Source organism: Chlamydotis macqueenii, chromosome 1 (assembly GCF_036417535.1).
Source record: "Chlamydotis macqueenii isolate bChlMac1 chromosome 1, bChlMac1.mat, whole genome shotgun sequence".
Lineage (NCBI taxonomy): Eukaryota > Metazoa > Chordata > Aves > Otidiformes > Otididae > Chlamydotis > Chlamydotis macqueenii.
In genome coordinates, this window is record NC_141556.1 from 189,304,678 (window position 1) to 189,317,957 (window position 13,280).

General features: G+C 39.7%; 2 protein-coding genes across 12 annotated transcripts in view; one reads left to right on the top strand and one right to left on the bottom strand.

Annotated features, from left to right (window-relative positions):
- The window catches only part of SUPT20H (SPT20 homolog, SAGA complex component), a 38,628-nt gene extending 37,231 nt beyond the window's left edge, over positions 1-1,397 (top strand). For 9 of the 10 annotated variants that reach the window (XM_086771952.1, XM_086771947.1, XM_086771948.1 and 6 more), the window contains one exon: positions 847-1,397. In XM_086771952.1, coding sequence (XP_086628078.1) covers positions 847-953 — 107 coding nt within the window. In that variant the 3' untranslated portion in view covers positions 954-1,397. The remainder of the gene's footprint in view (positions 1-846) is intronic. The other variant, XM_086771946.1, reaches the window with a different exon arrangement.
- Positions 1,324-13,197, bottom strand: EXOSC8 (exosome component 8). Of its 2 annotated transcripts, none has more exons than XM_086771954.1 (11): positions 13,141-13,197; positions 11,242-11,278; positions 10,090-10,153; positions 8,237-8,310; positions 7,640-7,685; positions 6,492-6,597; positions 6,359-6,404; positions 6,011-6,107; positions 4,827-4,947; positions 2,037-2,143; positions 1,324-1,538 (listed from the first exon to the last, which is right to left on the bottom strand). In XM_086771954.1, the coding sequence occupies exons 1-11, from the start codon at positions 13,155-13,157 to the stop codon at positions 1,423-1,425; spliced, it is 831 nt and encodes a 276-aa protein (XP_086628080.1). In that variant the 5' UTR covers positions 13,158-13,197; the 3' UTR covers positions 1,324-1,422. The 2 variants fall into 2 exon arrangements, with proteins under 2 accessions (XP_086628080.1, XP_086628081.1); XM_086771955.1 differs by lacking the exon at positions 13,141-13,197 and adding an exon at positions 12,023-12,144.
- Between the last annotated feature and the right edge of the window lie 83 nt (positions 13,198-13,280).

Here is a 13,280-nt window from a genome sequence, read left to right on the forward strand (position 1 = left end):
TTCTGCCTTGCAACAGCAACAAGCCTTGCAGCAGCAGCAGAAACAGATACAAGTAATCCAGCAACTTCACTCTGACTGTGTTTAAAAAAAAAAAAAAAAAAAAATTAGAAATACAATTCTCAGCTCCAAAACCAAAAATCTTGCCCCTCCCCGCCCCTTTTTTTTTTTACACTACAGTCTTTATGGTCTCACAAATGAAAGAAACAAGAATTTGGCAAACTGTATCGTAAAAAATTTAAAATCTGTGGTTCTCTCAGCTTGAAGCACTGAATTTATTTTTACTCATTTAAGCCATTCACCTTCCTGATTTGCTAACATTCAAGGAGTGCTTGTGGCACATATCTAAATAAGCTCTCCCAGGTGCCAGTAGATTTCACAAGAGCATGAATGTGAGCACCTGGAAGTTCAAGTGTAGCACTGCTACAGTCAGTACATGGAAGCAACAGCTCTAGCAAAGCATTCCTTCAGCATTCTGTCATTAGATGCTTTGTGAAAAGATTTTTTTTTTGGCACACAGTCTCCTCTTTATGATTATGTTAATAACATACTGTGTAACGCAAACACTCACTGAAGTTGCTGAGTTACTGCAGTTACTGCAATGGAGAGAAAGGGCAAAGAAACGAAGCTGTCCAAGTACACATCTGAAATGTTAGATATGCCCTCAGCAGGCTTCTGTGCCACTGGTGCTGCTTGACTGTACTCACTGCCCAGTACATGGTGTATTCCTTTTGTCAACCTGGTGCTTCCTCATTTTTTTTTTCCCCTTCACCTTCCTCTCATTCTTCCTGACATGAGACATATAGCAAACACTAACAAGCTTTTTCTCTCCCTTCTCCTTCACGGCAGCAGTTGCGATTCTTGCAGCATCAAATGGCTATGGCAGCGGCGGCAGCAGCAGCACAAGCAGCTCACCTGCATCATCAACAGCATTCAGGCAGCCACTCAAAAAGTAAAAGGAAAAGAGGCACACTGGCCCCTCCAAAATCCTGAGACTTGCTTCCCTCGCTGTTAAAAGAATTGATTCAAGGGGGATTTTTTTTTTTTTCCAGATTTAAAAGGGGAAATCTTAAAAACAAATCAGTGTTTTTAGATTACAGGTGGGGAAATGAACTTTTGATGTTACACTGAAATAAATGAACTGGTTTTGGAAGCCAACCCTACAGAACTTAATGAGATTGCATCTATAAAGCAGCTAGGGTCTGGTTTCCTTAAGTCGCTTAATTTTTTAACAGAATGTTTTATCTTGTATTTTTTACCACTCAGCAGCATTGTACATAGTATAAGGGTGAAAAACATTTTAGAAAAAAAAATGAACTTTGTAAATGTAGTATTGGTATTTGTTTATTTAGTATAAAAAGTTTGTGAACACTGTAACAAATACAATTTTTACAAATCCATTTTTTAAAAGATCACTCCTTTTGTTCACTTGGGCTTTATACTTTTTATGACTTTGTCTATCAGCTTCTTTACTTCTTTGTGTCTTGTGATTGCTCTGGTGATACAGTCCTGAAGCTTGGCTCCTGTAAGAGGACTTCCACCTAAAAATGAAAGGGAACAATTTGATTTTCTACTTATACTTCAGTTAAATATCTCTAATGTGCTTTCAAAAGGAGACTAAGGTAATACAGTAATTCTCATGACCAACAGGTTTCACCTGGGGAGCATGCAGCTTCTTCAGCTCTAGCAAAAAAAAACCAACCTAACTAGAGATATAACAGGAGAAGTGCTCAAAATCTGTCCTTTGCTGTGTGTCGGTCAAGCTGTGACGTCTTTTTCGAACTTAGACTAGACTATTTCAGCTGGAAGGGATATACAACCATCATGGGAACCTACAACTTCAGGCATGGCACCTTTTTCAAAATGAATTTCAAGAGGAAGTAATTTTAGAAGTACTCAGGCCAACAGCCTGTTATCATAAAGCATCCACATTTTACAAAGAAAAGCAGGTATGTAACAAAGAAAAGCAGGTATGTAACCTCTAGGTCAAGAAAAGATTATAAGCTCAATATGTTCCTGCGTAATAAATTTGGAAGTACCTGGTTTATGGACAGAACACAGTCTGCCTTCATCATCAGTTACAATAGTTACTGTTCCAGTTGCTAAGTCTTCCTCTTCAGCAGTTGGGTCAACAATGAGTAATGTGCTTGTGAAAGAAAAACATATACAGACACGTTAGTGTATTTTGCTCCATTAACATTATTGTAAAGTACACAAAACTTAGTAATTTTTACTGTAGTCTTACAAAATACTTGTAAGTGGAATTGTTTGTTTGTTTTCTTACCAAAATGCACCCATTTAAAAAAAAGAAAAAAAAAAAACCAAAAATGAAGTGAGAGGTTCCACATACTCAAGTGCATACGTCTGTTAAAATACTAGCTGTTGAAAATACAGCTTTATGCCGGAGTTTCACAGATTTGTGACACCCACTTATTGCAGGAAAATGCCATATTTGCAATATGTAGTCTCTTATTTCATAGTTATGCAAAGAAAATGGGATTGGTTTTAGGTGTAGGCTCTACTAATCTCTACTAAACCTTAAGGCAAAATTCATTTCCAATGGTAAATTCACCAAGGTAGTTCTCAGTTTCTTGTTACAGAACTCTCAACACCACTCAGACTGGGAGAAGTTAAATTGATTTACTGCTGGGTTCCTTGAAGCAGCTAAAATAATCTGCCATATATCACATGGTGCAGATCATTAGAAGAGATTAAATACTGTTATTTTTGAACCATTCAACAATTTAAAAATAGAGCAAACTAATGGGGAAAAAAAAAGAGGACCTATAAGCCAACTTTGCACAACAAGAAAAACTTGAACTTAAAAAAGCTGAACAACCACCATTCAGCCTTAGTTTCTTTAAAAAAATTTTTTTTTTTTAAATCACTACCGTTATAAACAGTTGGCTGAAGACCAGGTGTCATCACAGAAAATAGTTCAGCTGAAGTTTTCATGAAGCTTCACTTTACACTGTTAAACTAGAATTTAGAGTTGATGTAATCAAACTCAATTTAGCAGCTGGAGTACACCTATGCTGAGTGATGTTTATGACAAGTTTGGGGGGAAAGTCCCAGGCCACAGAGGCTGATTACACAAAAGAGATGGAAAGGTAATAGAATTTTTTAATTTGAACTCATATGCAATGCATAATTAAAAAAAAAGGTCTTCTGCATAATTTAAACCTTTATTAATAGTTTCAGATTGCCATTTAATAGCAATAGTGTAATGAAAACACCAGTGTGTAGCTATACTACTCAAAAATACTGCTTTCTTAATTCTCCCCGCATGCAGTGTGCAGCATCAGTCCTTTGCGTGACACAGGGAGCCAGCACACATCGGGAGTTTGATGCATCAGACTCCTTATTTATCTACAGGCTGACTCCACAGGAGCCAGCTGTGGAGCTGCACAGTGCTCTGCACCAGTGTTCCTCGCCCATGGCCACACTAACCAGCAACCCAAAAGTTTTATTTATTGCAGGAGGGCTTTTATGCAAAAGAAAAATGTCTCTGGAAGCCAGAGTACGTAAATCACATTATTTGAAGGGCTGTGTCAGTTGTAGAAAAACTAATAAACAAGAATTAAAAAAAAAAAACCACACAAAAAACAAAACACCCCAAACCACACAACACAGGCACACACTCAATATTTAGTTTTAGGAGCTAAAGGGAGACTTAAGTGACCTGTTTGATGCAATAGTCTGTTTCAGCAAAGGGAAAAAAGCCCAACAAGCTGTCACTGAAAGCTTTCTTCCAAAGACAACTTTTTTGTCTTTTGGTAAGTATATGTGATTTACGTGTAAATAATACCCTACTGACAACTGTCTGCCTATCATGCTATCCAAACTCTCAATTTCAGTCAACAAACTTCAGACTCACAGGAACTGTTATTAAAGCACTTAAGCACTCTAAAGTACTGATAACTTTCTGCTTTGATTCATTTTGGTAATCAGTTGGGCAGCATTTGAGTTTAGTGTTCCTCCCACCCCATTTCATATTTGAAGGAAAGGACTTGTTAATCATTTCTGCAAATACAGACTAATGTGCCACAAACCCATGACGTCTCTAAATATACCTAAATCTTAATTCAGATTCATAGTAGAGTGAGCATCATATTATTTGTCATTTTCTACTTTTCAAATGGATACCACCATGAATAACTGCATTTCTTATGAACAACAGCACTTGACATATTTGGACTAATGAAGAAGCCAGTAAATTTCAGGCGAGGAGCCAAGTTATCAGATGTGATTATTTTTAATTCTCGTAATCAGATTCTTTACCTATATGAAAAATGACTTAAGAGTGCTGGTCATACCTCATCTTGGCTTACTATGTTTTCAGTTATCCAGAAGTTCTGTTGTTCTAACAGGACCATTGCTTCTTACTTTCTCTGTTGACTAAATCCCTGGTGTAAGCTGTTGAAAACCCGCGATCTTTTATATCCATTATTTACACAGGCTTCTAAAACATTAAGTTCATTGGTGACATTCTTTTGTCTCAAAAATACTGCAAAAACATAAAACAATACCTATTCCTGTATTTTTAAGCATATCTTTTAGGTTGGGAACCAATTCTGCTTTAAGTCACAGCAAGAAGTTGGCCAGACTTCGTTTTGTGCTGCATACTCATTCATACCACAGAACTACAGGTCAATTCAACACAAGAAGCCACGAATTTAAGATCAAGTGAATCAGTACTGCCTGCAACTGCATGCTCTTCACTAGCAGAAGTGCATAAGAAATGCAGAAACATCATTGGTAGCATCCTGTCTTTCACTACTTTTACATACACAGTTGTTTCCGTAAGTACAAAACAGTTACGAACTTACTCATCAAATATAGCAAATGATGTGGCAACCGGATGCTTTCTGATAATCAAAGGATTCTTCTCTTTTAAATTAACTTCTGATAAACCAGTTTCTTCATTTATAGTAACTGATGGCAATTGTACTGAAGAGATTAAAAAAAATTACAATAGTACAATATTAAACATTGTTGGTTTTAGTAGGCCTAGAGATGTCCAAGACTACTGAAATATTTAAGCTGTTCTTTTAAGCCACACAAAATCGATCAGAATAGAGTTTTGGCTACATTACTGGTAGTCTGTACCAAAAAAAATCTTGAATTCGAGGAAAAGTATTTTGCTTAGAACTACCCATTCAAGGAAGTATTTAATTTTTCTCCTCAAGGTAACATTCCTTCCACAGAAGCATTTTCTGCTTCCAAAATGCCAGACAATTACAATACTTCATATTCATATTTAACAAAAAGTACTTTTCCCCAAAAATCCTACTGGACATATAAAAACCAGGAATATAGTCTCATCTTATGAATTTTATATATCCATAGAAACAGTGCAATCTGATCTTCACATAACTCTTGCTCTGACAACCCATACAGTGTTGGAAACAGGAAAATCAAGAGCAAAGTAGCTATAGGCATCCAAAGGCAAGCAATTCACAGTTAGAAAAGGAGGCATTGCTGTAAGCTTCCCTTTACACTGCCTCCTATGTGCACTTACAGCCCACGTTCCTGTGAATAACCAATCCATATGCTGCATGCATGAAAACAGTTTTTTCAAACTATAATGCATTAAGCTAGGAATACTCTGTTGTGACAAATAAGCAAAGCCCCCACCAATGTATCCTGTCTACACAAAATAAATTAATGAGGTAAGATCCTGATCTAGACATTAAAGTTGTTCATGGCCACTGCTGAAAGACTTGAGATCTCTGACAAAGAAGAACACACGGCAGAACAGCTGTTAGTTTTATAAGCGAGGAATAATACGCATACAAAAAGATCTTACTCCCCAGGTGTTACACATCTATGGCATCCATGCCATCATTTCCACTTTGTCTTTGCGTTTTAGTAACTTAGCATTCTAATGATAGGAAAAAAGGTCTTAAGGAACTGTGAACCAGTTAGTTGCATATTCATAGTGATTCAAAACTAACATATTTCTCCAAGCAACGCTTATCAGAGTGCATCTCTCGCTCTAGAGAAGACTTACCATTTTTTAATGCTGCTAACAAAGCAAACACACTGGCATCCAAAATGTTTCCATCATAGTCCAGGCATATGATATCACAATATAACACCCAAGCAAGCTATCAAAAAAGGTTGGCACATGTGAGATATTACAGCAGCTAAGCAAATGGTGCAATATCTAAGAAAATGCTGGCCACATAAACAAAAGTATTTATTTCTATGATAAAATTTTTACACTTCAGATGTAAACCAAGCTATTAAGACTAAAAAGCAAAAACAAAACCAAAACAACCTAGAACCCCAAATACCTTAACGTCTCAACACTGTGATCTTGCTAGTACGTACCTCTTCATTTTGAGATACAACTTACCTTGCCGTCGGCAATACACAGATCTTCTTTCGCTATTATCTGTGAACTAAAGTAAAATGAGAGTGTAAACTAGGAAACAGGAAATTGTCTTGCAGAGTTGTTTGTGTTCTAAATGCATTAAGATGATTCTTACTTTTCAATCACATCTGCAATGAACTGGCTTGCTGCCTGAGCCTCTTCACCAGGTGGTCCAGAGCGAAACTTTGTTGAACAGAGGGATGGCAGTTCTACGTTTGGAACTAGGTAGCAAGAGTCATTAGTCATAAACTGAGGAGAGCAGGAAATAGGATATTAAAAACAGAAATAAACAATGCACACTCTTAATACCCTTTTATGTACTTCAAATCAAAGGCAAGACCAGTAATTTTTCAATCAAGCCTTCCTACTTCTCCCCTCAAAAATAAAGTTATGCATGAGTTTGTATTGAAGAACATGTAGTACTCTGTACTCAGAAACTATAGATTCCATAGAGAAGCACATACTCCTAACTAGCCTTTTCTGTTTGTAATCCTGCTATCATAACCCCACACAAACTCCTCTTTAAATGTTAAGCATTCTTAAGTAGATCAAGAAGCAACAGCATTTTAATTCCACTGCCTGGCTTTACTGGTATGCTATCTGCTTTTCATCAACCATTAAAACCTGGTGCTTTACTCGAAGCAAAAACGTGCATAAACATTTTTGAAAAAAATCTAGGCACACTCAAGTTCACCGAAAACAACATACTTTGGAGATGCCTTATAAAAAGGGAATTTAGTCTAAGCTCTCGGTTCCACAAAATTATTTTATTTCAAAAGAAAATCCAAACTGGAGTGAGGATGTACCCCTGGGACTTCTGCATTTCTCTGAAAAAATAAACAGGTTTTAGGAGTTCACTGGTTTTAAGAGTTACACTTTTTGCCTACTAGGACTTCAATACAAAAGTTAATGTGCCTTTGCACAACGCTGCATGCCACAATCTTTTACAGACAAACTACCTTCCCCCTCTTAACATAGATATTTCCCTCTGTTGCAGGTTTGCTTTCAGCCTAGCCTGGAACCAGCTACCAAGATGGTAGCTCTGCATGGAAAACTCATAAGCAGAGCAGGGGGAATTCTGAAATTCCTGAATTACCACTTCCTATACACCAATTTGGAAACTGATTATAAGGAAAGTAATACAATTTTATCCAAATTCATTCTTTTAAGAAGTCTTCACAACACTCGCAATCTGTCCCATCATTACAGCCTTTTAGCTGAAGCAATACAAGATCTCAGGGAGATCCATATTGAAAAGCTTACCAATATATCCCTTATTAGCAGAATCTACTGTGGGTGCAGCAAGTTCCTGGAGGAAAAAAAAAAAAAAAAAAACAAAAAAATGAAGATCTGAATTTTCTACAAAAAGAGTTTCCAGCTATTCTATATAGAAATGGTCATTTTCTTGCCAGCTATTATTATTATGAGATTTTCAAGAGCCATTTTTCATCAGTCCCTGTCTGTATTTTTCCTATGGGAAAGCTCAATACAAGGATGTGCAGTGATTTGTCTCATAGTTCATGGCAGGCCAGCAGTAAAACTGAGGCTAGAAGGCACTTAATAGTCCAGCCAACTAAAGAGCAATGCACTTACTGAGCAATACTCAGTAACTCTTCAATTATACAGCTTTTATCTAGAAATAACAAAGACTTTATTTTTTTATATATCTTTCCCCATACACAATATAGACCACAAAAATATGTGTTCTCAGATTATATAGGCAGGATTAGACAATTAAATTATGTATTAACTTTCAGATGTGAAAGTTAACTCAGGTGAAAGCCTGTAATCGTATCTGACTGGCATATTATTGTAACTCTGTTCAGCCAACAGCTAAGTTAAAATAAAACCCAACCATACCGCTTTAATTCCACAAATCACCGTAGTATTTCCTAACTTCACCAGGGCAGAACCATCTGCAGTCGTAATCGAACCTGAAGAGAGAAAGTGCTGTTCAATAACATCTATTTTTTAATTCAAAGGGCCTTAATTAACATCCACCTTCACAAAGTGTTTACTTTCCATCATTTTATACTAAACACAGGCTAAGCAAAGCCTCAGTGGATCCAGAGTGGGAACTGAACCTCTCTATTAAACAGTCAGTCACACAGAATGGTTGAGGTTGGAAGGGATTGCTGGAGGTAGGCCATCTGGTCCAAACCCCCTGATCAATCAGGGCCACCTATAGACAGTTGCCCAGGAGAACACCCAGCCAGCTTCTGAGTATCTCCAAGGATGGAGACTCCACAACTTCTCTGGACAACCTATTCCAGTGCCTGGTCACTCTCACAGTAAAAAAGTGTTTCCTTATGTTCACAGGCAACCTCCTGTGTCTCAGCTTGTGCTCATTGCCTCATGTTCTGTCAATGGGCACAAATGAAGAGTCTGACTCTGTCTGCTTTACACGCTCCCTTGAGGTAATTGCATACATTAATAAGATTCCCCCCTCAGCCTTCTCTGAAGGCTGAACAGTCCCAGCTCTCTCAGACTTTCCTCACAGGAGAGGTAATCTAGTCCTTTCATCATCCTCGTGGCCCTTCATTGAACTCTCTCCAGTATGTCCATGCCTCTCTTGTACTGGCGAGCCCAGCACTGGACACAGTACTCCAGCTGTGGTCTCATTAGTGCTGAGCAGAAGGGAAGGATCATCTCCCTCGACCTGCTGGCAACACTTCTCCTAATGCTGCCCAGGATAACATTGGCCTTTGCAGCAAGAGCACGTTGCTGGCTCATGTTCAAGCTTGTGTCCACCAGGACATCTTGGTCCTTTTCTGACAAGCTGCTTTTCAGCTGGGTGGCCCCTGGTTGTTCCTCCCCAGGTGCAAGACTTTGCACTTCTCCTTGTTGAACTTCATGAGGTTCCTGTCAGCCCATTTCTTCAACCTGTTGAGGTCCCTCTGGATGGCAGCATGACTCCCTGGCATATCAGCCACTCCTCCCAGTTTGGTGTCATCAGCAAAATTGCTGAGGGTACACTCTGACCCATCATCCAGATCATTAATGAAGACGTTGAACAGGACTGGACACGATCCTTGGTGTAGTTTTTTTAAACGAGAAATCATAGATGGTTACCATACACCCTCCTTCTGGCTGACTTACAGCAAGAGCTAATTGCACAATGGAAGAGACCTGGAGTGTCAAGTTTGAGCAGTAATCAGCAACTACTCCATGGTGGTACGCTAACCTGTATTTTGCTTTTAGAGATTATGAGGTGTAAGAAAGGCAAGCAAGGTGCTGCTGCTCACTGCATAAGAGATATCTTGTCTCTGCTTGAGAAAGTTGCTCTGAAAGCTTAGAATAAAGCAGAAGCCAGGAGTTACTGCCTCTTTCAAGATGCTAGGGTATCAATTTGGTGCCGGTCAGTATATGCCTAGACACTGCCTTCAGCATCTACAACATATGCTGCTGATCTCAGAAAGAGACAAGCTTCCACGACCACCTAAATTGTGCTGTGCATACCAGCCCAGGAGCAGAACTGAATAATTACACTGTGCACGCCAGCCCAGGAACAGGACTGAATAACAATGCCCAAATATATTATTGTACCATGCATTCTCTTTAATGCTTGTTGTAACTGTAGATAAAAATCCTTTCTCCTTCTTGTTTCAAAATACAAGCACCAATAAAACCAATTATTAAGTCATTAGGGTCACTATTATAATCTGAAATCAATAATACCTCCCCCATTATTATTATTCCAAATAAGAACTTGCCTATGTTGACAGTGGTTGCCCGGAATTCACCTAACTCTCTTCCATCGGGTCGACAGTTCTCTTTCTAAACAAAAATTACAAAGTTCAAATTGGAAAATATATTTTATTAAATTAACACACCAACATTTATGCTATACGAGTTCATACAAAACCATGTTCTCCTTTTTATAGCAGAAATATGCAGTTACAAAAATGCTAGGGAAAGCTCTATGACATTCCAGCCAGTTTTTTTTATCAACTGATACATAGTTAGTTGTAGGCCCACAAAAACCCTAATTTTTAAAATTTATTACAATTTATTTAGAAAACAAATATCACAATAGATTAATTGTCTCAAGAGTGAATACTACAGACTAGATTCAGAATATCATCCAAGAATGAATACTCACTGATATCTTAAAGTGAGTTTCTACCTATCTGCATTGTTTAGATTTTGTGGGCCATTGCCCTTCCCCTCCCCCACCTAGTAGAGCTTTTAAAATTAATGTTAGAATGAACTAAAGAGAAAAAAAAAAAAAAAAAAAAAACACAAAACACTACCCCCGCAAAAAACCACCCTCAACAAATACTGTCAGTCAGAAGCTGTACAATACCTGAATCTTAAGTTACAAACAGCACCAGTTCAGCAGCATGTTAGATCTGAATTATTATTACTCATAATTTCAACCTTCACAGAAGTAAAGATTTTTGTTTTAATGACAAGAACCAAAACTGACTGCAACAATACTGGACCCATTTCTAAGTTGATAAGACCTTAGTAATGGAAGACCAATTTAATATATGAAAAAGTCAGTAGTTTTCCTTTACAGTTACGGTGAGGATGGTTAGCAGCAATGTTCTCTATTATTTATTTTCAATAGCACCTGACATAATTTTGTACTAAATGGAAACCTGCATCACCATCTTGGTCAAATTTAACTCCCATTCCTTTTGAGGCCAACAGAAGCATTTACTCATCCAGTGAACAGGGACACAACCTGCTGCAGGATCAATGCCACAGATGGAAGGAAAACTATGTTCTGAAGAGCACCATTTTTCCCCTGCTCACGGAATTGTTTGTTTTTCCCTTGTAGTTTCAGGTTAGAAAAGCAGAAGCAAGCAAGAAAAAATTGATTACAAGCAATTTATATATGCAGATCGTGTCTTACTCACCAAAAATCTTCTGTAATATTCCAATGGTTCCACTGTTCTAAAACAAACAGAAAGAGACGTTCACATGCAAGCTCCCAAGCAGGTAAGAGACAGCAAAAGAGATAAGTAAGTACAAACCTACAACAAGAAGTAATTTGAGAATCAAGATGACCAGAAAAGCTGATTTGCAATATGGTTACAAAAAGATGAAGAAACTCTAAATTGACCTAAGACGGTTTTGTACATTCATTTCCAAAACGCTTCTTTACAAGGAACCTGCCTGCACGTATACCTAACACAAGCTACTAGCTTTCACCTCAATAATGTTCTAATTTAAAAGGAGTGTTTATTGAGACAAGGGTGTAGAATGTTTCTGAAGAAATGCAGAAAGGGTGATTTTATTACAGCATCTGAAATATTTGTTAGTTCAAGGACTGCATTCGGATGTACAAAATGGTTTAAAATAACTTCACAGTCTTGAAATGTTACAGTTTTTCTTAGAATCTTTAAGAAAATGTAAAATTAGGAAATATGCTTCATGCAGTGCTTCAGTTGATAAATAATTAATACTTAGTGTTAATTTTATATGCTACTAACAGCATTTGTGTATTAGTATTCTAAGCACAGAACATTAAAGTAAAAAATACTCATAAAAGTGTCATTAATATTTCAACAAAGCCTTCTCAGTTTTGTTAAAATAAGCACTTCTGGGAAAAAAAAAAGATAACTGGAAAACGCAAGTTTTCCAAATGCAAACTAACATATAGAGGTATATAACTCAGGATGGCAAGCATGAAATAACCTGTTGGTTGCCCACATGTTGGTCCTGTACTACTGCTTTTTAACCCCAAGACATGGTCCGTTCTCTTCCAATGCACGTAAGAGCACTTGCTAAACCTTGTTTCACATGTTTAAGCCGTAAATCTGGAAGGAGCAAGGACATCGGAAAAGGTTACCCAGAGAAGTTGTGGAAGCTCCATCATTGGAGGTGCTCAAGGTCAGGCTGGATGGGGCTTCGAGCCACCTGACTGCACAAAAGACATCCCTGTCCATGGCATAAGGGTTGGACTAGATGATCTTTGAAGGTGCCTTCCAACCCAAACCATTCTCGGATTCTACTTTTCTAAGCTCCTTGTAATGCTTCTCTAAACTCTTTCTTCTTCCCTTCCTCCACTTCCAACGCCTCCCAAACCATGGGATGGTTCACGCTGGCAGGGCCTCTGGAGAGCACTGGGTCCAACCCCTCACCCAAATCAGGTCCACAAAGAGCTACCAGATCACTCGGGGCCTTGTCCAAGTGCACCGACCATCTCCGAGGATGGAGACACCACAGCCTCCCTGGCTGAACGCCCTTCACGATGATCACCCTCCCCCCAGGTATCTACTCAGAATCATGTTTCAACCTGTACCCACGCTCTACTTCTTCCATCTTCTCCACCCCCCGCCTTACTAGGTCGCTCAAGGCCTCACCGATCTCTGCGCTTAGATCTCTGTCTTTTTAAGCCTGGACAAACCCAGCTCGCTCAGCCTCTCTTCGCACATCGCGGGCCTGCAGCTCCCTCGGCCTGCCCCCATCCTCCCTGTTTCGGGATGAGCCGGAGCGCAGCCGGCATCCCAGGTGCCCAGCGCCGTGGCCATGAGGCGGCCCGTTCCGGAGTGCCCAGCTCCACGGAAAAAAACCGCGACACACACCCGCGACCCAGCGGCTGCCGGACCCGAACAAACCGCAGCCCTCTGGCCCCTCCCGGCGCAGGGCCACGGCTGTAAGGCGGGAAAGGCCCCAGCGGCGCCGGGGCGGCCCTGCCTCGGCTCTCAGGAGCGGGTACAGGGGCGCTCGCCTGCCTACAGGGGACGAAGAGCGGGCGGAAGGCCCCAGCTCCGCGCAAGCGAGGAATCACTGCCGCCAGGCCCGTCACTTACTTGAAAGCCGTCGCCATGGCGGCGCCGCTGCCACCCCGGAAGCGCTGCCGCTCGGTGACCCCGCCGCCCGGAAGCCTCCCCCGGCAGCCTGTTCGCGGCCGTGCCTACAGCGGCGGCACCAGCGGGCCTCTGCCGCCAGG

Coding starts and splice junctions, on each gene's coding strand:
- EXOSC8 (XM_086771954.1), bottom strand. Junction 6,405..6,491: donor ATTGCAGATGTGATTGAAAA/GTAAGAATCATC, acceptor ATTTTACTTTAG/TTCACAGATAATAGCGAAAG. Junction 6,108..6,358: donor TGTGTATTGCCGACGGCAAG/GTAAGTTGTATC, acceptor CTTTTTTGATAG/CTTGCTTGGGTGTTATATTG.